The 25,704-nt window shown below is 43.9% G+C and overlaps 1 protein-coding gene across 1 annotated transcript in view; it reads left to right on the forward strand.

Moving 5' to 3' along the window:
- The window catches only part of LOC311122935 (hemicentin-1-like), a gene marked incomplete at its 3' end in the record, with an annotated part of 18,745 nt that extends 6,120 nt beyond the window's left edge, over positions 1–12,625 (forward strand). Inside the window, exons 2-5 of the mRNA XM_084197233.1 lie at positions 2,707–2,777; positions 10,579–10,737; positions 10,889–11,011; positions 12,557–12,625. Coding sequence (XP_084053359.1) covers positions 10,600–10,737; positions 10,889–11,011; positions 12,557–12,625 — 330 coding nt within the window. The 5' untranslated portion in view covers positions 2,707–2,777; positions 10,579–10,599. The remainder of the gene's footprint in view (positions 1–2,706; positions 2,778–10,578; positions 10,738–10,888; positions 11,012–12,556) is intronic.
- Positions 12,626–25,704: the final 13,079 nt, after the last annotated feature.

The following is a 25,704-nucleotide window of genomic DNA, read 5'->3' on the forward strand; positions in this document are numbered from 1 at the left end:
GTAGCGGTTGGGCCAAAGTAGCAGTACCCTAGCCTGGTCCCAGATCTGTTTCTGCTGTCTTGCCAACTACTTGTCCCTCATTGTCACACCAAACATGACGATTCCATAAGGAGTTGGAAATAGAGCAGAACTAGACTGACAGTATTTGACTAGGCTATACCGGGGTATTTGACTAGGCTTGGGCGGTATACCGTATACCGGGGTATTTGACTAGGCTTGGGCGGTATACCATATACCGGGGTATTTGACTAGGCTTGGGCGGTATACCGTATACCGGGGTATTCGAGTAGGCTTGGGCGGTATACCTTATACCGGGGTATTTGACTAGGCTTGGGCGGTATACCGTATACCGGGGTATTTGACTAGGCTTGGGCGGTATACCGTATACCGGGGTATTTGAGTAGGCTTGGGCGGTATACCGGGGTATTTGACTAGGCTTGGGCGGTATACCGTATACCGGGGTATTTGACTAGGCTTGGGCGGTATACCGTATACCGGGGTATTTGACTAGGCTTGGGCGGTATACCGGTATACCAGCTCTTTCCTTATCGTCAGAGCAGAGCGCCCCTGGCCTGTAATTTCTGTTGTGAAACTAATTTGTAGGTTTCTGACCCCTTGGCACTTCTGGGCCTCTTTGTTTCAATCAACCCTCCCAGTGGTGGTGCTAGTGCAGAGGCCTGGCCAGACTTCTCAGTAGCTATGTATCCATTAACTTGTCCAGTGATTTTTTGTCAACATTTAGAAAGTTTGCATAGAAAGTAGATTCAACAATTGCCTGCCATGGTGCGTTTCCATTTAACTGTCTTGCGTCGATAAAAAGAGCTGGACCTACTGTAATTACGTCACACCTAAAAATATAAATACATCCGAAAATGAAGTGGTTGAAGTGATTCCATTATCCATTTATGCAAATTAGTATTAATAACCTACATTTGCGACAGCCTTTACGCCCTCCTACCTCTCTGTTTCATGTCTCAGGTAGCCTGCAAAAGCCAGCATGGATAGAATGCAAGAATTTGCCATATTCTAATCATTCTCATGTGCCAACGTATCGCCACGGTCCGTGCCATGGTGAAACTTGCACTCCTGTAGATCTGAAATAATTGGATGATGAAACTTGCATCCAGCCATCCAGAAAAGCAAGGCCAAGCCATTCAGGCGTTCTTGGAAGTCAGGACAATCCTGCAAACATTATTATTTTCATAGTTGAACATTTTGATTTAGCAAGCATTAAAAGACTGAAACACAAGTAAGCTGAGAAGAAGCGGTTTGACTACCGACCAACCAACGCAGTTGGAGAAAAAAGGTGGTTGATGATGTCACTCACTTGCTGTTTGGGGCTTTTATAACCGTTTTTATAACAATTTTTATAACCGGCGAAGCTGAAGGATGTCCTCACGCCGAACCCCGACCGGCGATGACACAAGAGCATACCTGAGCCGTAAGGTCTTCCCCAAGAGCTGCAGAACAGCTGACAGCCTGGGGTAGGAAGGGAGGGATGGAGGGAGGGTAGAGGTTGAGGAAGGGGAATGGGAACATTGTTAATGAGAACATGTTGGCCTTTTGTAACGGAGCCATGGCCAATTAGTGTCAGTGGGGGTTGCCGTTAGAAGGGCCTTTATTGGATGGTGTTAGGAGTTCCACAGCTAGGATCAGTCCATCCATTCTGTGTGTCGTGTTCAGGCTGGAAATCAGTTTGAAAGAGTTGCAACATGTGGAACATTCATTTAGAGGTGAAATGTTAGTAGGTTTCCATAAGCATTTTTAATGAGAATGACTTGGCCTCAGATCGGCTGAGTCAGAGTATCATTTTTGACTTTTTCCTAAGTCAGACTGACTCCCTCCCTCGCTTTTGCTAGATTTTTATCTGAAAATGAACTGAATATTGTACCAAGTAAACCATGTGAAATTTAATGGGAAAATGATTGTGGTTGACTATTAAACCTCCTCTGCCATGCAAGCCTTTGATCTGTCGTCCAGTTATGTTGACCTCACAATAACAGATTTTCATGTTCCAAGTTGTTGTAAGTTCCACTTCTTTGTCTGTTTCATCGACCCTGCAATCGTAGTTGTGATAGGCACATGAGAAAGGCCATGTGAGCCATGATAGGCTGAAAGAGGGCATTGAAGTTTCTCCAGAGCTGGGGTCTCCTTATCAATCCCAAAGCAACTCCTGGGTGCCTGCATGGCGCCTGCCCAGACACCACCCTCCCTGATACTGTGCATGTGTGTGAATGGGCATATATCTAGAGCCAAAAAGGGCCTCATTTCAGCATAGTCCATTTGAAGATGCAAAATGGAGATCTCTTCCCTCTCATCACAAACACACGCACACATGCACACACACACACACACACACACACACACACACACACACACACACACACACACACACACACACACACACACACACACACACACACACACACACACACACACACACACAAACACAAACACACACACACACACACAGACACAGTGTGGAGGGATGGATCTGGTTTCCTGAGTGTTTACAGGAAGCTCCCCGTCACACCAGTTCAAACTGTGACATTTGAACCTGGACGTCTGCACAAATATTTGGCCACAGTCAGGAATTCAGACCAAGAAACTATGTCAATTATTCATTCTAATAGGGCTATTAGTCTACAACACTATACATCATGTTCTGGCTGTCTGTAATGTTTAATTTATCTTGTTCCTTTGCAGAAATAGGACCGGTAACCATCACAACGGATCCAAAGAAGTTTCAGTTTGAACTGAGGGAGCTGTACGTCCAGGTGGGTTCTAGAGTTAACGACCCTCCTCAGTTATACAGAGCTGTTGTATTTTTGTTTCTCTGAAAGTTGACCATACTGGATACATAACAACATTCTCGTGAAACCTGGGTTTGTTTTGCTTCCTGATTTTCCATAGCCATCGCAAACACATATCTAAACAAAAATAACACATATCTAAACAAACACATATCTAAACAAAAATAACACATATATAAACAAACACATATCTAAACAAAAATAACACATATCTAAACAAACACATATCTAAACAAAAATAACACATAGCTAAACAAACACATATCTAAACAAAAATAACACATATCTAAACAAAACACATATCCAAACAAAAATAATCAACTCAGTCAGAGAGCCAAACAGAGCGATGCGAAGTCCAAATTCTCCTGCAATCGCTCAGAGGAAGGGAGGAGAGGGAGGAAGTTCTCTTGTGATTGGTGGTTATCGCCTCTCTGTATGGTAATCCATTATTTGAACAATGCTGCTGAAGTGCTTCACTGAAACCCAGATTTGTCTCTCAGCAGTATCAGTATCTGAGCAGACCACTGACAGAAGAGTGATTTGAGTCTGGGAGCAAAGGAGCAATGCGGTGAACCCAGTAGCTAGCGTTCAGATACTGCAGCTAGCTGCCCTGCGAGGGGACATCCTTGGCATGTGCTTGTGCATCCTTGGCGCGTGCTAGCTTGTGTTTGGCGTGTGAGTGGGGGTGTTCTGTGTAACACAGTACCCCCATAGAGATCCCTGAGCTTCCTTTTACAGGACTATGCCAGGCTATCCTCTCCTGACCCCGGTTGTCACCTGTCATCTCTCTGCTGCTGTAGGCTGGGACCAGGTTAAAGAACTGATGAGTTTTAGGACTATCTCATGTAGTTGTATGTAGATGACATCTAATCTAATGCAGTTCAACTCTGATGTAGTTAACCTCTTATATGGGTCAGCTCCATAGCCATACATACATTGTTTATATACATCATTGGGTCAGCCCTTTCGATGTCCAGTAGGCTACCCTCATTCTGGTTACCATAGGTTCCCTCCAAGCCAGTTGTTCTCGCACAAGGTTGTTGAGATCAGCTGGTGGGGTATGTACTACATTTTGTGCTGTCCTATATTTTGGTACTGTAGGGGGGAATGAGAGTGCACGTACAGGGGGTGATAGGGTTATTGTTACGGGATGAGGGGGATTCTTTGCCGGGGGGTGGGGGTGTTAGGGAGCGGAGGAGAGGAGTTCTCCTCACATTCCATCCCTCTGGTCTGGAAACAGGGATCAGTCAGTTCCAGATGTTCCTCCTGGCGTCCAGCGCTCCCCTCATACAGACACGTGCCTCCTAGAATGCTCCAGAGGACAGCTCCCCTGACCCCACAGAGAGAGGGGGGAGGGGGGGAGACAGAAATATGGAGAGAGGGAGGAAGAAAGAAAGCGAGAGAGAGTGAGGAATAGATAGAGAGAGAGAGAGAGAGAGAGAGGGAGAGAGAGAGGGGTGAAGGGAGATGGAGAGAGGGGAGTGAGAGAGTGGGGGTGGGGGTGGGGGGGGGGTGGAGAGACAGCAACAGAGAAGAGGAGTAAAATGTAAGAGACTTTAAGATAGACAGCAGAACAGAATATATTATTTCAGTTAATGTCAAACATACACTACCGTTCAAAAGTTTGGGGTCGCTTAGAAATTAGTTTGAATAGGAAATATAGCAAAATGAATAGGAAACGTAGTCATTGACAAGGTTAGAAATAATGATTTTTTATTTAAATAATAATTGTGTCCTTCAAACTTTGCTTTCGTCAAAGAATCCTCCATTTGCAGAAATTACAGCCTTCAAGACATTTGGCATTCTAGTTGTCAATTTGTTGAGGTAATCTGAAGAGATTTCACCCCATGCTTCCTGAAGCACCTCCCACAAGTTGGATTGGCTTGATGGGCACTTCTTACGTACCATACGGTCAAGCTGCTCCCACAACAGCTCAATAGGGTTGAGATCTGGTGACTGTGCTGGCCACTCCATTATAGACAGAATACCAGCTGACTGCTTCTTCTCTAAATAGTTCTTGCATAGTTTGGAGCTGTGCTTTGGGTCATTGTCCTGTTGTAGGAGGAAATTGGCTCCAATCAAGCGCCGTCCACAGGGTATGGCATGGAGTTGCAAAATGGAGTGATAGCCTTCCTTCTTCAAGATCCCTTTTAGCCTGTACAAATCTCCTACTTTACCACCACCAACGCACCCCCAGACCATCACATTGCCTCCACCATGCTTGACAGATGGCATCAAGCACTCCTCCAGCATCTTTTAATTTGATATGCGTCTCACAAATGTTCTTCTTTGTGATCCGAACACCTCAAACTTCGATTCGTCTGTCCATAACACTTTTTTCCAATCTTCCTCTGTCCAGTGTCTGTGTTCTTTTGCCCATCTTAATCTTGTCTTTTTATTGGCCAGTCTGAGATATGGCTTTTTCTTTGCAACTCTGCCTAGAAGGTCAGCATCCCGGAGTCGCCTCTTCACTGTTGACGTTGAGACTGGTGTTTTGCGGGTACTATTTAATGAAGCTGCCAGTTGAGGACCTGTGAGGCGTCTGTTTCTCAAACTAGACACTCTAATGGATTTGTCCTGTTGCTCAGTTGTGCACCGGGGCCTCCCACTCCTCTTTCTATTCTGGTTAGAGCCAGTTTGCACTGTTCTGTGAAGGGAGTAGTACACAGCGTTGTACGAGATCTTCAGTTTCTTGGCAATTTCTCGCATGGAATAGCCTTCATTTCTCAGAACAAGAATAGACTGTTATTTGTTTCTGGCCATTTTGAGCCTGTAATCGAACCCACAATTGCTGATGCTCCAGATACTCAACTAGTCTCAAGGCCAGTTTTATTTATTCTTTAATCAGCACAACAGTTTTCAGCTGTGCTAACATAATTGCAAAAGGCTTTTCTAATGATCAATTAGCCTTTTAAAATGATAAACTTGGATTAGCAAACACAACGTGCAATTGGAACACAGGACGGATAATGGGCCTCTGTACGCCTATGTAGATATTCCATTAATAATCAGCCGTTTCCAGCTACAATAGCCATTTACAACATTAACAATGTCTACACTGTATTTCTGATCAATTTGATGTTATTTTAATGGACAAAAAATTTGCTTTTCTTTCAAAAACAAGGACATTTCTAAGTGACCCCAAACTTTTGAACGGTAGTGTATATCATTAAAGATGTCTGTAATTTCACTATGAAAAAAACCCTAAAGCAATACACTGATTGGCCAAGAGTCCTCATAAATGCTATGTAAAGCTTTTATAAAGCTACACAATGGCGTGCGGTGAGGTTGGTGGCTGGGTAAGCACAGGCTATTATCAAAGCCAGATTTACTCACAAATAAACCTTGATGAAGCCCAAGGTCACCATACAACAGATAGCTCCAACACCCAGAGTGACATAGGCTATTAACCAAAATGGACCAACAAAAATGTAAATACCAATGTAGCCAAGATACACAAGCGATAGCCTCTGATGGCAGCATATTTAATCCGACAAAATGACACACTGCTTAACTCAGCTCAGCCAAAGACCGATGTAGCATCCACAGTTACAACTGATATGTGGCACTAAAATACCAATATATCGACACATTTCATCCGAATAATTTGCAACGCAAACTCCATAGTAATGATGGGAGAAAAAATAGATAAGGTTACATATCGAAATATTATTTTTGGACGATATTATATTGATATTTGACTCCAATTATCGATTTGTAAGGTAGCATTAGCAAGCGCTAGTCAGCTGTACCTGTGCCAAAACTCTGGTATTTTTCATCCTATAGCTTGTTCTCCATTTTCTTTTTAAATAGTGAACCAACTTGTTTTCAGCACTTTTATTTCCATGACTGATCAAAACTTGTTTTCTCATGGCTCTCTCTTGTCCCTCTGCAGCAGACATATAGTGAGCAATATGTTTGGAACATCGAATCGCAATAAAACCACAGTATCGAATCGCAATACATATAGAATCGTGAGAATCGCATTACATTTCGTATCGGCACCTAAGTATGTTGATAATATTATATTGTGAGGTCCCTGGCAATTCCCATCCCTACTCCATGGCCTTTCACAATGGATTTAGAATTCTTCCAATGAGCAGCGCGTGAAAACACACACACATAATAATATTATTATGTGAAATATTATTACACACATATATAATAAATAAGGTTCTAATGAAATGTCCATATCGACAATCGAAATGACTGAAAAATACAGTTAAAAACCTCAGAACGAAATTCTGGCTTAAAAATCAAACGCATTCAAAGGGATGTTGTCTCTTCTCATAATTCAACAGTAGCCTAACCTGCAAATTGCAAAGGAGAATGCATTCAGGCTTTCCTTTACTAGTAAATGAAGTCCAGTCGTCTGCTGAACCTCTCGGTGACAGCGCTGTAGAAGTCACAGCAGAACCCCATGTCCATTATTTTATTCTGCAGAACAGCAGGCACACGGCTGTGGGAGACGCATCTCCAAGGCCTCCTTCAGTTCCATTTTCACACGGACACACAATTATATCCCATTCTCATTACGTCCACAAAGCAAAAGAAAATGTCCAAGATGTTGTAAAAGTTTGGGTAAAAAATATTAAAGGTGCAATATGCAGAAATCGCTCCGCCATTTCCTGGTTGCTGAAATTCTAATAGTTTGCCTAATTTCAGTTTATGTGACAAAACAAGCATAGAGAATGTAGAGAATCATTGTACCATCTAAACCACTGTGAAATATATTTTCCATAACCAGTAATATTGTATTTTCAGCAATTTGAAGACGCAAAAAACCAACATAAGAACGGAAGCATAGAAATACCGCACATAGAACATATCTACCGCTTCTTAGAATTGCTTTCAATGAGAATGACAGATATATAACTCACATTTCTATATGAATTTGGTCGGGTCACCCAAAATGTTACATATTGCAGCTTTAATTGGTAATGACATTTCACGCAAGTGGACAGCTAGCAGTGAGGGAGATGGTAGTTGTCAGTCAGCTAGCAGTGAGGAAGATGGTGGTTGCCTGTCATGTCACGTCTTGTGTGTAGAGCTCCTGTATGCTGCTTCTGTTTGGTCTTAACTTTTATTATAGTTGACTTTCCACTCTTCAAACCTTCCAAATGGCGCTCGTTACATTATTCAAACGTGGACATTTTTTGAGGTGCAATAGTGTCCATTTTCAGGTTGTTTTTGCTAGCTAGCTTTGTTCAGTTCAATGGATGCGAGTGCCAGATTATGTAGACACGCCCAAATGTGCACAGCTTACCCCAGGCAATACCCACACAACATGTTTAGGCAATACGCATGCGAAAAATATGAAATTGTCTCAATGCAATGAATGAAGCTTCAAGCTAGGCAAAGCAGCGAGGCCTATGCTGACCCTGTCCATTAACAGTGACTGGACTCAGGAAGGCCGTGGCATCAACGATTTGAATGTATTTGAATTGATGGGAGAAAGCATGAGTGCCCTGGAACCTTTCCTGAGGTTTTGATGCAGTTTTAGCAAATGTAGAGATTTTGAGCAAAAAAACACCAGAATCATTGAGAAGAAACATTAGATAACAAAAAATTATTACATAACAGCTTTTCTGCAGTAAGTAGTCATTAACATTTAGCGGAACAAATTACCAATCATCAACAACCTCTACAGGTTATCTACAGCACATCAGTCAATGTCACCACTAGTCCCTCAACATTCAAAAACATTTTTTTTTGTCATTTAGCAGACACTCTTATCCAGAGCGACTTACAGGAGCAATTAGGGTTAAGTGCCTTGCTCAAGGGCACATCGACAGATTTTTCACCCAGTCGGCTCGGGGATTAGAACCAGCGACCTTTCGGTTACTGGCACAACGCTCTTAACCGCTAAGCTACCTTCCACCTGTTTAAGTCATATCATCCCCAGTCCAGATCTGTTTATAGGGTTCATAGACATGCTATACATGTGTTTAAATTATAATCTTGTTACAGTTTTTTTCAATTGCTAACATGCATTGGTCAAAACTGAAGTCACATTGTCAAAACTCTTCACACAGTCAGCGAAACAGAAGTGTATCTGGACCAAACTGTGAATCATTTTTCATTGCTTTCACACAAAATGCATTCAATGACCACATTCTCCGAAATCCATGAACTCTTTTCTCATTCATACTCCACCACCTGCAAAACTATATATTTGCAGCACATGTTTTCAAATGCTAACACACTGTTTCCTAAACTGTTAAAAACACATTCAAAACAGAATGATAACAAATGTCGTGCATTTCTGCAGTAACCAGATTGAAACATATTGAAAATCTCAGCAGAATATTGAATCACTCCAAACACAGCTGATTGCAATTTCAGTTGAAAGCCTACCCAAGTGTCCTGTTTTTAGTCTCGTTACCAAACAGACAAAAGAGGACGGCTTTGGAATGATTTAGTATGGAAACATGGATCAAGGAAGACAGGTTGGTGGGGAAAGAAGAGTGGCAGGGAGAGGGGGAACGCGTGGAGGACAAAGGAGAGGAAGACCAAGAGCAGTGGTCTCTGATGAGATAAGGGCCACAGTTATTGACCATGTTGTAAACCATGGTCTCTCTTTGAGAGAGGCAGGTTTAAGGGTGAAACCAAATCTGCAGCGTTCAACAGTTGCATCAATAGTACACATTTTCCGGCAAAACAACAGGTGAGATGTGCATCCTTCAATGATAATTGAACTACATATTACAGTACAATACAGTATGTTCACATTTTCACATGTACTGACATTTGGAAATATATTGATTGTTTTGTGTTTTTCAGTAGGATCCAAAGCTGTGAATACGGTCAGCACAACGACAATTGCCAGAGTCCTAGAGAAACATAAAATAAGGATGAAGCAGTTGTACACTGTGCCCTTTGAGAGGAACGTGTGAAAGAACTCCGGTATCAATATGAGAACTAGTGGCCAAATGCAGGAGAGAGGGAGACTAGAACCCTCCCAGTACTCTACAGTATGAGGGATTATACTATACATGTTGATGATGTTTTTTTTTTGAATGATTATTGCAGCCCTGGAATTTCAGGATTTTGTTTTTTGTTTCAACTTTTTATTTTTCACAAGTAAATTACTATATGCAAAGATATAGAAAAAAAAAGGCTATTGAGGCAATTTGCTGCATTTCTGAATCATTCTTGTTACATATACTTTAGTACAGTCAATAAAGGGAAAATGTGTTATTCTTATTCTATAATGAAATACTGATTTATGTGAAAAAAAACTTCAAAGAGAAAAGTTAATCATTTATGTAATGCGCCCTGTTGTTAGTGTTTTTTTAGGTCAGTGTGTTATGAGTGACAATGTATGCTTTCTGAGTGAGAATTGTTGCCAGTGTTATGGTCGAACAAACTTATTTTGAGACATGTATGAAGCGTTTTGGTGGTTTGAGTGAGTTTTGGAGGTGAGATTAACTGTTTGGCCAAGATGCATGTTGGTAATGCAGACTGTGAAGAGTTTTGAAAAAGTGGCTTCAGTATTGACCGATGCTTGTTAGCAATTGAAATAAACTGTAATCTACAGTATGTATTACAGATTGGAACAAAACACTATGTCAACACTGCATTCATCCTTAATGGTTTCCAATGTGCTTTAAATATAAATGGTGTGGAATCAAGTGTTCTTGCAAAATTCCCATGAAGTGCTCTGTTCCATAATGCCCAGAATGTTCTAGAACACTTTGATAGTGAATGTACCCAACATGCTGTATAGGTTTGTTTTGGCTCATCCTAATGGTTCTGTCACCAGGGAGGTGGAGACTGCCCAGAAATGAGCATTGGCGCCATCAAGATCGCCCTGGAGATCTCCCTGCCGGGGTCCTTCATTTACGTCTTCACAGATGCCCGATCCAAAGACTACAAGCTGACCCAGGAGGTCCTGCAGCTCATCCAGCAGAAACAGTCTCAGGTAAAGCTGTGAACATCTGGAAGAGATTGTTGGAGAAGATTGAATGTGGTTTAAAATGTAAATATTGCATTCCTTTATTTGTGCCGCTGTGTCTATAGTCTGATGTGTTTTGTATGTGTGCACGTGCGTGTGTGTGTGCATGTGTGTGTAGGTGGTGTTTGTGCTGACAGGGGATTGTGATGACCGGTCTCACATCGGGTACAAGGTCTACGAAGAGATCGCCTCCACCAGCTCTGGACAGGTGTTCCACCTGGACAAGAAACAAGTAAACGAGGTGAGAGTCAGCCCGATTGGAACTAGACCTGTCAGTCAGCCTGAATGGAACTAGTCCCGTTAAGTCAGCCCGAATGGAACTAGTCCTGTCAGTCAGCCCGAATGGAACTAGTCTTTTCAGTCAGCCCGAATGGAACTAGTCCTGTCAGTCAGCTTGAATGGAACTAGTCCTGTCAGTCAACCTGAATGGACCTAGTCCTGTCAATCAGCCCGACTCGAACTAGTCCTGTCAATCAGCCTGAATGGAACTAGACCTGTCAATCAGCCTAAATGGAACAAGTCAGCCAGTCAGCCCGAATTGAACTAGTCCTGTCAGTCAGCCTTAATGGAACTAGTCCTGTCAGTCAGCCCAACTGGAACTAGACCTGTCAGTCAGCCTGAAATGAAAGACAGACCCGTCAGTCAGCCCGAATGGTACTAGTCCTGTCAATCATCCTGAATGGAACTAGTCCTGTCAATCAGTCTGAATGGAACTAGTCCTGTCAATCAGCTTGAATGGAAAGACCTGTCAATCAGCCTGAATGGAACTAGACCTGTCAATCAGCCTGAATGGAATTAGTCATGTCAATCAGCCTGAATGGGAAGACCTATTCATCAGCCTGAATGGAACTAATCGATTCTACACTTACTGTCCACCCAATCAGCTGTTGGTTCAGTTGTTCATCTCTTTGCTCTCTGTTTAGTTGTGTGCCTCCCTCACTTTCTCTTTCTCTATGTCCTCAAATAACATTTGGGAATTTCAGACATACAATAGCATCTAAAAAAAACTTGGTGGCTCCTCTTCGGGAGGAAGTGTGATCTGCTATCATCACGTCATTATTCTCCACTACTGAGCAGACTGTGGTGCTGAGCTGGCTCTGTCTGACAGGAGTCGGGTCTCAGTAGAACACAAACACAGGACTGATCTATGACTTGGTTCCAGACCCAGAACATTCTCAGACCCAGAACATTCTCAGATCCAGAACATTCTCAGACCCGGAACATGCAGGCTTGAAATGAAGTGGAGTCGCGGATGGTGGAAGCATCACCGGCTTTGGAGTGCCTCAACTTGGCCCGAACATTAGCCTTAGATGAATGTAAATAAAGCATCGCTGGACGGTTTTACTGCTCTAGTGACGTATCGTATAGGTGGGACCACTCCAAGCCTGCCTGAACTGGGATTTATGTGGACTTCACTGTGAAATAGTTATTTAATTGATTGCACAGCTCTTAAACAGATTGATGCATGATGTCTGAGCGTTCCAAAGAATGCAAATCAAAGGAAATATTCAGTTTTTCAGTTAGATTTTCTTGAAGTCTAAATCTGGAAGGGCAATGTAAAAATTACTCTCTCTCAGCACTGACATGGGCATTGACTCACATGTCCCCCCCCCCCCCCCCCCTCTCTCTTTTAAACATCATTGACCACTGTCTGAGGGGTAACCACCTGTCTACTGATGAACAAGCACACGCAGGGGGCTGACAAAGAACAATGGCTAGTTGACCTCTACCATTCCCACTGAATCCTCGACTCCCACCTGGCCCCATGGCCTCCATGGTCCCACAGGAAGAGAGGCTGGGGTCCCCTTCTGTCTACCCAGCCACGGCCCTCTGCAACTGGTCCGGCCTCATTTGACCTCCCCATGACAGACCTGTCACTGTGTCCCCTCTGGGCCAGGGGGACAACCTCCGGGACATCACCCCAGAGAGGGGATTGATGGAGGGGGCATTTGTAGAGCAACAAGGCAGGGTGAGGGTTAAAGAGGTCTGGAAGTAGTGGGTCGGTCACACTGAACAGAAGCTGGGTCAAACAGGAACTGGGTCAGGATGCAGGGGGGAGTCTCAATTTATTTTCGCCAAAGTTCCTGCACATGTTGTGGGACGACCTTGCAGCTGACGAGGGTCAGAAGGTGGTGGTTACGATGGTGGGGGGTGGTGGGGGGCGGTGGTGGATTCGGGGAGGAAAAGAGGGATCGCTGGAATGTCAGAGATGTGTGACGCTGGAGATGGGGGCGTGTGCTAGTGGGTCTGGGCAGGTGTGATGTAGTTGATGTTTGAATTATGTTGTCGTTTGTTTGTGTATGTTTTGTATTGTTTATAAAAGAGAAAATTAAAAGGAATGTCAGAGAAGAAATAATAGTCTTTAATGGTCTTGTGCGTTTTGGTCAATTAACCCCTGATGCTGCCTATGAGCCTTTACTCTAGGACTGAGAAGGAGTGGGCGTGGGAAACCTGAAAGTAGGGAGTGAATACAGTAATGTGTGGAACAATAACTAGCTCCTGGCCGATTCCACGCCAAGATAGCCCGAAAATAGTACCAGAGAGCCCACTATGGAAATGTTATATGTTTGAAGAGTATATTGTTCCATACAATATGTCTAAAAATAAGCTAAATCAAAAGGGTACTTTTGAGATATTAATATTATTATTTTTTATGTTGAATAAATGAATGTGATTTTATTTTATCTAAACATACTCCATATGTTAGAGCACACTATTAGGAGTATAATGACACCAACATGTTGTCTGCATCATGTACGGTTCACAGATCATAGGGTCTTACAGGAGGCATGTATAGGTCTAAAAAGGGCCTAAAATAGCCTCTTTTATAATAATAATAATAATAATAATAATAATAATAATAATACATTTAATTTGTATAGCGCTTTTCATTACGGAGTTATCGCAAAGCTCTCATAGCTTTATCATGATTTTCTCAAAAATGATTTGTGATACAAATGTAAAAAGCTTATCAAACATCCTTCCTCCCAATGGAGTTTCTATGTGAGAATTGCCAGAATAATCTGAGATAACAGAAATATTTTTGGGCCTTCCTGGCGTGGAATCACCCTTCTATGTTCTGTGTGTGTGCGTGTGTGCATATTGTCATCTCTGTGCATATTGTCCTCTCATCTCTCTCCCCCTTCCTGTAGGTGTTGAAATGGGTGGAAGAGGCAGTGCAGTCATCCAAGGTCCACCTGCTGTCCACTGACCACTACAACGGGGTCAGCAACACCTGGCCGATCCCCTTTGACCCCAGCCTGAAGGAGGTCACTGTGGCACTCAGCGGCCCCGCACCTGACATCGAGATACGCAACCCCCAGGGTAGGCTACTGCACAAAACACACCACCCCTTCCCTATGACCTTTCACCTTTTGTCAGATTTCACAGGACTGTCTGCTCACAAGTCAGGCACTGTAGTGTTCGCTGAAGGCTTTTCTAATGTACTGTAGCTTTGCTTTTTGGGGCCTTAATTCTCTTCAGTTCCGCTCAGCTATGAAGTGCTTTGAAAGGCTGGTCATGGCTCACATCAACACCATCATCCCAGACACCCTGGACCAACTCCAATTCGCATACCGCTCCAATAGATCCACAGATGATGCAATCTCAGTTGCACTTCGCACTGCCCGCTCCCATCTGAAAAGAGGAGAAATAACTATGTGAGGATGCTGTTCATAGACTACGGCTCTGCGTTCAACGTCATAGTCTCCTCCAGGATCATCACCAAGCTAGGGACCCTAGGACTGAACACCTCCCTCCGTGACTGGATCCTGGACATCCTCATGGGCCGATCCTCAAAAAGTTATACAACTGCACTATCGAGAGCATCTTGACTGGCTGCATCACCGCTTGGTATGGCAAATGCACCGCTCTCGGCCGCAAAGCACTACAGAGGGTGGCGCGGCCAGCCCAGTACATCACTGGGGCCGAACTCCCTGCCATCCAGGACCTCTATATCAGGCGGTGTCAGAGGAAGGCCCGAAAGATGTCCGAAGACTCCAGCCACCCAAGCCATAGACTGTTCACTCTGTTACCATCTAGCATCAGCTCTCAGACCAACAGGCTCTGAGACAGCTTCTACCCCAAAGCCATAAGACTGCTAAATAGCCATAAGACTGCTAAATAGCCATAAGACTGCTAAATAGCCATAAGACTGCTAAATAGTTAATTAAATGGTTAACCGTACTATCTGCACTGACCCTATCTTGCACTGACTCTATTCACACTCACAAGACTATACACTGAGTGTACAAAACATAAAGAACACCTGCTCTTTCCATGACACAGACTGACCAGGTGAATCCAGGTGAAAGCTATGATCACTTATTGATGTCACTTGTTACATCCACTTCAGTCAGTGTAAATGAAGGGGAGGAGACAGGTTAAATAAATATTTTTTGCCTTGAGACAATTGAGACATGGCAAGACAAAATATTTAAGTGCCTTTGAACGGGGCACCGTAGTAGGTGCCAGGCGCACTGGTTTATGTCAAGAAGTTCAACGCTGCTGGGGTTTTCATACTCCACAGTTTCCCGTATCAAGAATGGTCCACCACATAAAAGACATCCAGCCAACTTGACACAACCGTGGAAAGCGTTGGAGTCAACATGGACCAGCATCCCTGTGGAACGCTTTCAACACCTTGTTGAGTCCATGCGCCGATGAGGCTGTTCTGTTGGCAAAAGGGGGTGCAACTCAATATTAGGAAGGTGTTCTTAATGTTTTGTACACTCAGTATATATACACACTATATACACACTCGTACACACTACACTAACACTCACACAAAACCCACACACATACATTCACATACAGTACATACACACACACACACACACACACACACACACACACATAACACACACAGACATACCGATACAACACATACACAAACACACACACACACACACACATACACACACTTTTACACTCATCATTTGCTGCTGCTAGTCTGTTCTTTATTTTACTCTTATTATCTATCCTGATGCCTAGTCACTTTACCCTGCCTTCATGTACACATCTACCTCAAATACCTCTTACCCCTGCACAATGATCTGGTACTGGTACTCCCTGTACCGTATATAGATACATTTTTGTGTATTTTATTCCTCTTGTGTTACTATTTGTATTTTATTATTATTTTTAACTCTGCATCGTTGGGAAGGGCTCATAAGCAAGCATTTCACGTAAAGGTGTATTCGGCGCATGTGACAAATACAATTTTATTTGATTTCAGCTCAATATTAGTTCAATGAGTTCAATTCTATTGTTTTAGAGTTGCTGAAATTAGTTTGGTTTGTTTGGCTGCAAAGAAAATGGAAATGTATTTCCAAACAGGGAAGCTTGTCGGGAAGAGCGACGGTCTGACGGAACTCCTACACATTCCCAACTCTGCCAGGGTCGTCAACATCAAGGACCCGGAGCCTGGAATGTGGTCCATAAAGGTAAACAATAAATTCCTCATTTCTCACACGGAAATGTCTGTCCAAAACATTTTTGGATTTCCTCTCTCACGCTTAAAGAAAGCTGGAGTAGTCGTAAAAAATGACTTATATAGGTCAGCTGTATGGCTTAGCGATCAGAACACACCCCAGGAGGCTGCACGCTACTGCCGCTGGTCCCTTGAGCAAGGAACTTAACCTGAATTACTACAGTAATACATCAAGGTGTGCAGATGTAATCGATAAGCCATGCTTCGGTTGAAGCATCTGTCTGCTGACCTACAGTAAGACTGGAATGATAGAGAAGAAAACTCTTTCATCATCAGAGTTGGCTGTTCGTAGCGGTCTGACGGTCTGATTGTCTGATTGATGAAGGTGGATGAAAATGGAGACGTGTGCTTTTTTTGTGCCATGTCATGTCTTTCCTGCTTGTTAAGGGCCCCCAGTGTTCAGTTCCAGTGTTGGGTTTCAGTGTTGGGTTCTGGTGTTGGGTTCCGGTGTTGGGTTCCGGTATTGGGTTCCACTGTTGAGTTCTAGAGTTGGGTTCTAGTGTTGGGTTCCAGGGCCAATGAAACTATATTTCAGGGCCCTGGCCCCCTGATGTGAGGGGAGCGCTAACAGAGACGCAAAGCAGGGTGCCCACAATGTCAACGCCGGCAGACAGGAAATGACACACATTTTTACCTGAGTGATTTGTTGTGGTATGAGGAGGGGGTGTGAGGGGCGCTGTTTAGTCTCTGAAGCTCCCTGTGGGGCCACTTTCCATGTCCTACATGTCCTAGCCACTGCTGTGTTCTGTGTGTTTGATGATTTACGAAAAAGAGAGATGAAAAGAAAGATGACGTCATTCATCCCTGGGTGGACTAGCCTCCTGAGGGTGGGGTTTAGTTGGGTGGGGTGAGGTGGGGGTGTACGGTCTGAGCAGTGAGCCAGACAGATTGATGACTAATTTCTCTGTAGATCTGGCTGCTGTAGTTGAGGCTGAAGTCTCAAGAGGCGTTTGTTTCGTTCCTCAGAGTTTTGGTTCTTGTCAAGTGTTGTTATTGACTGAGGTTATCGCTGCAATGGCTCAGGCCGAACTACCCAGCGTCCTCGGGCTCTCTCATGTCATGTTTCTCTGTTTTATGGCCCCTCCCTCCCCTACTCCCATCAAGTCCCAATCCACTAGCCACCATGACCTCATCCCTCCCTGCTCAGAGCCACACTACTGTTGTTTTACTGTACTAGTGTTCACAGGGTAAGTCTTTAAACCTGATTTGTATGTGTGCGTTCCTTTGGAAGGAGAGGGTTTTCATGCCAGATGAGAATAACAGGCCTAGCTCTCTTGCTCCCCGCCTAAAATATATGGTCTCTTGACGGTTTCCGTTGACTGCTGACTGAATGTCAGGGCCAGAATGTTGCTCTGGGGGCCTTTGGTTTGTGCCATGGAAATAATCTAGTAGAAAGACTGGTAGTGGTTGACATAGAGGAACCAGTGGACTAGTCTGACTGTGGTTGACTAGAGGTTGAACCAGTGGACTAGACTGACTGTATTGTGGTTGACTAGAGGTTGAACCAGTGGACTAGACTGACTGTATTGTGGTTGACTAGAGGTTGAACCAGTGGACTAGTTTGACTATATTGTGGTTGACTCACTCACTAGAGGTTGATGTATCTCTAGAAGTATCTGTTCCCTGCTCTGACCAGCTGTGTCTACACTTCCAGAGGTTAATCTCATGCTAAGCTCTGAGCTGTCTGACTGAACTCTGACAGACAGAGCAGTGAAATCGCTGTGTTTTGCCTCTGCTACCTAGGGCTGTAACTGCAACTGTTGGTTGTACTCGATGTTACGGCTATGCTTTTGTTTTGCGATTTGTCTGTGCGACGACTGTGTTTCGCCATGTTTTGACGGTGAAAAAGGCTGTTTTACAACACGTTGTAACTGTTCTGACTGTGGTAAGTCTATTTTAAAATAAGTATATTTTAAACTGAGCTTTAGGTTGGGTTTAATATGGCTGCTCTAAGGTGAAAAGTTCTGGTATGTTTTGTCTTCTTCCTCCACAGTCTAAACACAACCCCATAAGGCTTGATCCCTGACCGTGCTTTAACCGTTCAGACATTCCCAGAGTGACGTTTATAATCGTTCTAATATTTGTTTTAAAGACGGTATACGCCCACACCATTCTGTTGTTGGGGTACGCCCAGACCATTCTGTTGTTGGGGTACGCCCAGACCATTCTGTTGTTGGGGTACGCCCAGACCATTCTGTTGTTGGGGTACGCCCACACCATTCTGTTGTTGGGGTACGCCCAGACCATTCTGTTGTTGGGGTACGCCCAGACCATTCTGTTGTTGGGGTACGCCCAGACCATTCTGTTGGGGTACGCCCAGACCATTCTGTTGTTGGGGTACGCCCAGACCATTCTGTTGTTGGGGTACGCCCAGACCATTCTGTTGTTGGGGTACGCCCAGACCATTCTGTTGTTGGGGTACGCCCAGACCATTCTGTTGTTGGGGTACGCCCAGACAATTCTGTTGTTGGGGTACGCCCAGACCATTCTGTTGTTGGGGTACGCCCAGACCATTCTGTTGTTGGGGTACGCCCAGACCATTCTGTTGGGGTACGCCCAGACCATTCTGTTGTTGGGGTACGACCATTCTGTTGTTGGGGTACGCCCAGACCATTCTGTTGGGGTACGCCCAGACCATTCTGTTGTTGGGGTATGACCATTCTGTTGTTGGGGTACGCCCACACCATTCTGTTGTTGGGGTACGCCCAGACCATTCTGTTGTTGGGGTACGCCCAGACCATTCTGTTGTTGGGGTACGCCCACACCATTCTGTTGTTTGGGTACGCCCAGACCATTCTGTTGTTGGGGTACGCCCAGACCATTCTGTTGTTGGGGTACGCCCACACCATTCTGTTGTTGGGGTACGCCCAGACCATTCTGTTGTTGGGGTACGCCCAGACCATTCTGTTGTTGGGGTACGCCCAGACCATTCTGTTGTTGGGGTACGCCCAGACCATTCTGTTGTTGGGGTACGCCCAGACCATTCTGTTGTTGGGGTACGCCCACACCATTCTGTTGTTGGGGTACGCCCACACCATTCTGTTGTTGGGGTACGCCCAGACCATTCCAACACAGAAAAGCAGCTTTTTAACATACAGTTGAAGTCTGAAGTAAACATACACCTTAGCCAAATACATTTAAACTCAGTTTTTCACAATTCCTGACATTTAATCCTTGTAAAAATTCCCTGTGTTAGGTCAGTTAGGATCACCACTTTATTTTAAGAATGTGAAATGTCAGAATAATAGTAGAGAGAATTATTTATTTAAGCTTTTATTTCTTTCATCACATTCCCAGTGGGTCAGAAGTTTACATACACTCAATTAGTATTTGGTAGCATTGCCTTTAAATTGTTTAACTTGGGTCAAACGTTTTGGGTAGCCATCCACAAGCTTCCCACAATAAGTTGGTTAAATGTTGGCCCATTCCTCCTGACAGAGCTGGTTTAACTGAGTCAGGTTTGTAGGCCTCCTTGCTCGCACACGCTTTTTCAGTTATGCCCACAAATGTTCTATAGGATTGAGATCAGGGCTTTGTGATGGCCACTCCAATACCTTGACTTTGTTGTCCTTAAGCCATTTTGCCACAACTTTGGAAGTATGCTTGGGGTCGTGGTCCAATTGGAAGACCCATTTGCGACCAAGCTTTAACTTCCTGACTGATGTCTTGAGATGTTGCTTCAATATATCCACATAATTTTCCTTCCTCATGATGCCATTTATTTTGTGAAGTGCACCAGTCCCTCCTGCAGCAAAGCACCCCCACAGCATGATGCTGCCACCCCTGTGCTTCACGGTTGGGATGGTGTTCTTCGGCTTGCAAGCGACCCCCTTTTTCCTCCAAACATAATGGTGGTCAATATGGCCAAACAGTTCTATTTTTGTTTCATCAGACCAGAGGACATTTCTCCTAAAAGTATGATCTTTGTCCCCATGTGCAGTTGCAAACCGTAGTCTGGCTTTTTTATGGCGGTTTTAGAGCAGTGGCTTCTTCCTTGCTGAGCGGCTTTTCAGGTTATGCCGATATAGGATTCGTTTTACTGTGCACATAGATACTTTTGTACCTGTTTCCTCCAGTATCTTCACAAGGTCCCTTGCTGTTGTTCTGGGATTGATTTACACTTTTCGCACCAAAGTACGTTCATCTCTTGGAAACAGAACGTGTCTCCTTCCTGAGCGGTATGACGGCTTCGTGGTCCCATGGTGTTTATACTTGCGTACTATTGTTTGTACAGATGAACGTGGTACCTTCAGGCGTTTGGAAATTGCTCCCAAGGATGAACCAGACTTGTGGAGGTCTACAATTTTTTTTCTGAGGTCTTGGCTGATTTCTTTAGATTTTCCCATGATGTCAAGCAAAGAGGCACTGAGTTTGAAGGTAGGCCTTGAAATACATCCACAGGTACACTTCCAATTGACTCAAATGATGTCAATTAGCTTATCAGAAGCTTTCAAAGCCATGACATCATTTTCTGGAATTTTCCAAGCTGTTTAAAGGCACAGTCAACTTAGTGTATGTAAACTTCTGACCCACTGGAATTGTGATACAGTGAAATAATCTGTCTGCAAACAATTGTTGGAAAAATGACTTGTGTCATGCACAAAGTAGATGTCCTAACCAACTTGCCAAAACTATAGTGGTTGAAGAACGAGTTTTAAGGACTCCAACCTAAGTGTATGGAAAACTATTTGATTCATATTGTAATTCATTATTGTAATCATATTTCATATAAATCTGGAAACACTGGACACTAACTTTAGTAGCTAGTTCCAGCCCTGGTCGATAGAATGAAAGAATGTGGACCTTTTCCCCACTGCCCACATACAAAAAAAACTGAGAAAAATAGTCCCTAATCTATATCTGTGTTTCTGTGTTTCCCAGGCCATCCAAGGGGTTTAGATGAATAGTTTTGTGGGGATTTCTATGCTTGTGCCATGCTGTGTGGTTCAGTCATGGTAATGGACCATGACACCTTAGTGGAAGGCCGTGGGCATAGATTGTGTGTGAAAGAGTTTGATCCTTTTTAATCTGTCTTTAATTGGGTGCTGGTGTGTGTGGTGAACAGAGGGTGGGTTCATATCACCCCCCCCCCCCCATCACAACCTGTCCCCCTCCATCACAACCTGTCCCCCCCTATCACAACCTGTCCCCCTCTATCACAACCTGTCCCCCTCCATCACAACCTGTCCCCCTCCCATCACAACCTGTCCCGCTCCATCACAACCTGTCCCGCTCCATCACAACCTGTTCCGCTCCATCACAACCTGTCCCCCTCCTATCACAACCTGTCCCCCCTCCTATCACAACCTGTCCCCCCTCCTATCACAACCTGTCCCCCCTCCTATCACAACCTGTCCCCCCTCCTATCACAACCTGTCCCCCCTCCATCACAACCTGTCCCCCCTCCATCACAACCTGTCCCCCCCCCCCTATCACAACCTGTCCCCACCCCCCCTATCACAACCTGTCCCCCCCCATCACAACCTGTCCCCCCCCCCCATCACAACCTGGCCCCCCCCTATCACAACCTGTCCCCCCCCCCCCCTATCACAACCTGTCCCCCAGCATCACAACCTGTCCCCCAGCATCACAACCTGCCCCCCCCATCACAACCTGCCCCCCCCCCCCCCCCCATCACAACCTGTCCCCCTGCATCACAACCTGTCCCCCTCCCCCCATCACAACCTGTCCCCCCTGCATCACAACCTTGTTCCTCCTTGGATATCCAGGCACTCACTTAGATGTTTGTTCCAGGAGAGTGTGTGTGTCTGTGTGTGCTTTCCAGGTTGGTCTCCTTAGCTATCTCCTGACCTTAGCAATGAGCACGTCTTGGCTTCATACTGCGTGGTGTTTTATGGCCCATGATAATAGTTTAGGAAGGTTGTAATTTGAAAAGTATGCGAACAACCCAGAGGGATAGCTGCAGTGGCAGCCTGCCTGTCCCGTTCTATCTCTCGCTCTGTGTTCTGCTCTGGAGACGGCAGCAGCAACAGTCCTCCCGGAGCTCAGAGAACGCATTGATTAGTAAAAGAAGGGGGGACAGCAGCAGGACTGTATCTTTAAGAGACTCTAGGACGGGACTTCTCTTGCCAAAGAAGAGAAAGAGGAGGAAAAAAGAGAATGAAGAATGTTTTTCAGTTTGATGCCGGATCAGTGTTTCAAGATGTTCTTCTGAGAGTCTGGGTCTGGTGCTGCTGACCAACTGAAGGTGTGAAGATCAGCCTCCAATCAAAGCCAGTGGAAGGCACTTAAAAAACACATAATAAACCTGAGTCCTTTGTCTTTCTCTCTGGTGGACCCACCCTGACGCTGGTTGCTAACAGGATAGTATTGACAGTATTCACCTTAATTCAGGCAGTCCTAGTGGCAGCCCTTAATAAGGACACCTGGGGATATATAAGTTGAGTACGGCACTGTCATGGTCTCACTGCATCCCAAATGGAACCCTATTAGGGCTCTGGTCTAAAGTAGTGCACTATAAAGAGAGTAGAACACCCGCAATAACATCTGCCCAAAATTATTTAATGAAACTGGTTACAATTGACGGAGTCACCCATGATTCACCAAATGATATTTTGAAGGAGGAAACAAAGTACTTTAAGCATATGTTTTCTTTTCAGTCGCCTCCATCTCCTCTAACTGAAGCTAATTGTAGAGATTTTTTTTCTATTGATAATGTAAAATTAACAGCCATACAGAAAGACTCATGTGAAGGTGAAATTACAGAGGAGGAACTTCTGGATGCAATTAAAGACTTTAAGTCCGGGAAAACTCCAGGGTTGGATGGCATACCAGTCGAGGTATACCAAACCGTTTTTGATATACTAAGAGGACCGTTATTAGCATGTTTTAACCACTCCTATGTAAATGGTAGATTATCTGACACTCAAGAAGAAGGTCTGATCTCATTATTACTGAAACAGGATACAAGTGGAAAATATAAAGATCCAGTCCATTTAAAAAATTGGAGGCCCCTTACACTTCAGTGTTGTGATGCAAAAAATCTAACAAAATGTATAGTGCATAGAATTAAAAAGGTATTGTCAGATATTATTCATTCTAATCAGACAGATGTTTTACATGGAAGATACATTGGAGATAATATAAGGCAAGTATTGGAAACAATAGAACACTATGGAAAATCTGGGAAACCGGGCCTGCTATTCATAGCAGACTTCGAAAAGGCTTTTGATAAAGTACGACTGAGGTTTATATATAAATGCCTGGAGCATTTCAATTTTGGAGAATCTCTTATAAATGGGTCAAAATCATGTATAGTAACCCTAGGTGTAAAATAGTAAATAATGGCTATTTCTCAGAAAGTTTTAAACTGTCAAGAGGAGTGAAACAAGGTTGTCCACTATCGGCATATCTATTTATTGTGGCCATCGAGATGTTAGCTATTAAAATCAGATCCAATAATACATTGTACGCTGATGATTCATGTTTTCTTTTAAATCCACAACTAGAATCCCTCCACAGCCTCATAGAGGATCTAGATACATTTTCTAACCTCTCTGGATTACAACCAAATTATGACAAATGTACTATATTACGTATTGGATCACTAAAAAATACAATTTTTACATTACCATGTAGTTTACCAATAAAATGGTCTGATGGTAATGTGGATATACTCGGAATACATACAGTGTGGGAAAAAAAGTATTTAGTCAGCCACCAATTGTGCAAGTTCTCCCACTTAAAAAGATGAGAGAGGCCTGTAATTTTCATCATAGGTACACGTCAACTATGACAGACAAAATGAGAAAAAAAAATCCAGAAAATCACATTGTAGGATTTTTCATGAATTTATTTGCAAATTATGGTGGAAAATAAGTATTTGGTCAATAACAAAAGTTTCTCAATACTTTGTTATATACCCTTTGTTGGCAATGACACAGGTCAAATGTTTTCTGTAAGTCTTCACAAGGTTTTCACACACTGTTGCTGGTATTTTGGCCCATTCCTCCATGCAGATCTCCTCTAGAGCAGTGATGTTTTGGGGCTGTCGCTGGGCAACACGGACTTTCAACTCCCTCCAAAGATTTTCTATGGGGTTGAGATCTGGAGACTGGCTAGGCCACTCCAGGACCTTGAAATGCTTCTTACGAAGCCACTCCTTCGTTGCCCGGGCGGTGTGTTTGGGATCATTGTCATGCTGAAAGACCCAGCCACGTTTAATCTTCAATGCCCTTACTGATGGAAGGAGGTTTTCACGCAAAATCTCACGATACATGGCCCCATTCATTCTTTCCTTTACACGGATCAGTCGTCCTGGTCCCTTTGCAGAAAAACAGCCCCAAAGCATGATGTTTCCACCCCCATGCTTCACAGTAGGTATGGTGTTCTTTGGATGCAACTCAGCATTCTTTGTCCTCCAAACACGACGAGTTGAGTTTTTACCAAAAAGTTCTATTTTGGTTTCATCTGACCATATGACATTCTCCCAATCCTCTTCTGGATCATCCAAATGCACTCTAGCAAACTTCAGACGGGCCTGGACATGTACTGGCTTAAGCAGGGGGACACGTCTCGCACTGCAGGATTTGAGTCCCTGGCGGCGGAGTGTGTTACTGATGGTAGGCTTTGTTACTTTGGTCCCAGCTCTCTGCAGGTCATTCACTAGGTCCCCCCGTGTGGTTCTGGGATTTTTGCTCACCGTTCTTGTGATCATTTTGACCCCACGGGGTGAGATCTTGCGTGGAGCCTCAGATCGAGGGAGATTATCAGTGATCTTTCATGTCTTCCATTTCCTAATAATTGCTCCCACAGTTGATTTCTTCAAACCAAGCTGCTTACCTATTGCAGATTCAGTCTTCCCAGCCTGGTGCAGGTCTACAATTTTGTTTCTGGTGTCCTTTGACATCTCTTTGGTCTTGGCCATAGTGGAGTTTGGAGTGTGACTGTTTGAGGTTGTGGACAGGTGTCTTTTATACTGATAACAAGTTCAAACAGGTGCCATTAATACAGGTAACGAGTGGAGGACAGAGGAGCCTCTTAAAGAAGAAGTTACAGGTCTGTGAGAGCCAGAAATCTTGCTTGTTTGTAGGTGACCAAATACTTATTTTCCACCATAATTTGCTAATAAATTCATTAAAAATCCTACAATGTGACTTTCTGGAGAAAAAAAATCTCAATTTGTCTGTCATAGTTGACGTGTACCTATGATGAAAATTACAGGCCTCTCTCATCTTTTTAAGTGGGAGAACTTGCACAATTGGTGGCTGACTAAATACTTTTTTCCCCCACTGTATCCCAAAGGAAATAAATGATCTCACTTCAATACATTTTAATAGAAAGTTAGCAAAAATAGATAAGATCTTGCAACCATGGAAAGGTAAATACCTGTACATTTGTGGAAAAATCACCCTGATTAACTCTTTAGTATTATCCCAGTTTACCTATTTGCTTATGGTCTTGCCTACGCCTAGCGAACAGTT

Source organism: Coregonus lavaretus, assembly GCF_964263955.1.
Source record: "Coregonus lavaretus genome assembly, contig: HAP1_SCAFFOLD_2746, whole genome shotgun sequence".
NCBI lineage: Eukaryota > Metazoa > Chordata > Actinopteri > Salmoniformes > Salmonidae > Coregonus > Coregonus lavaretus.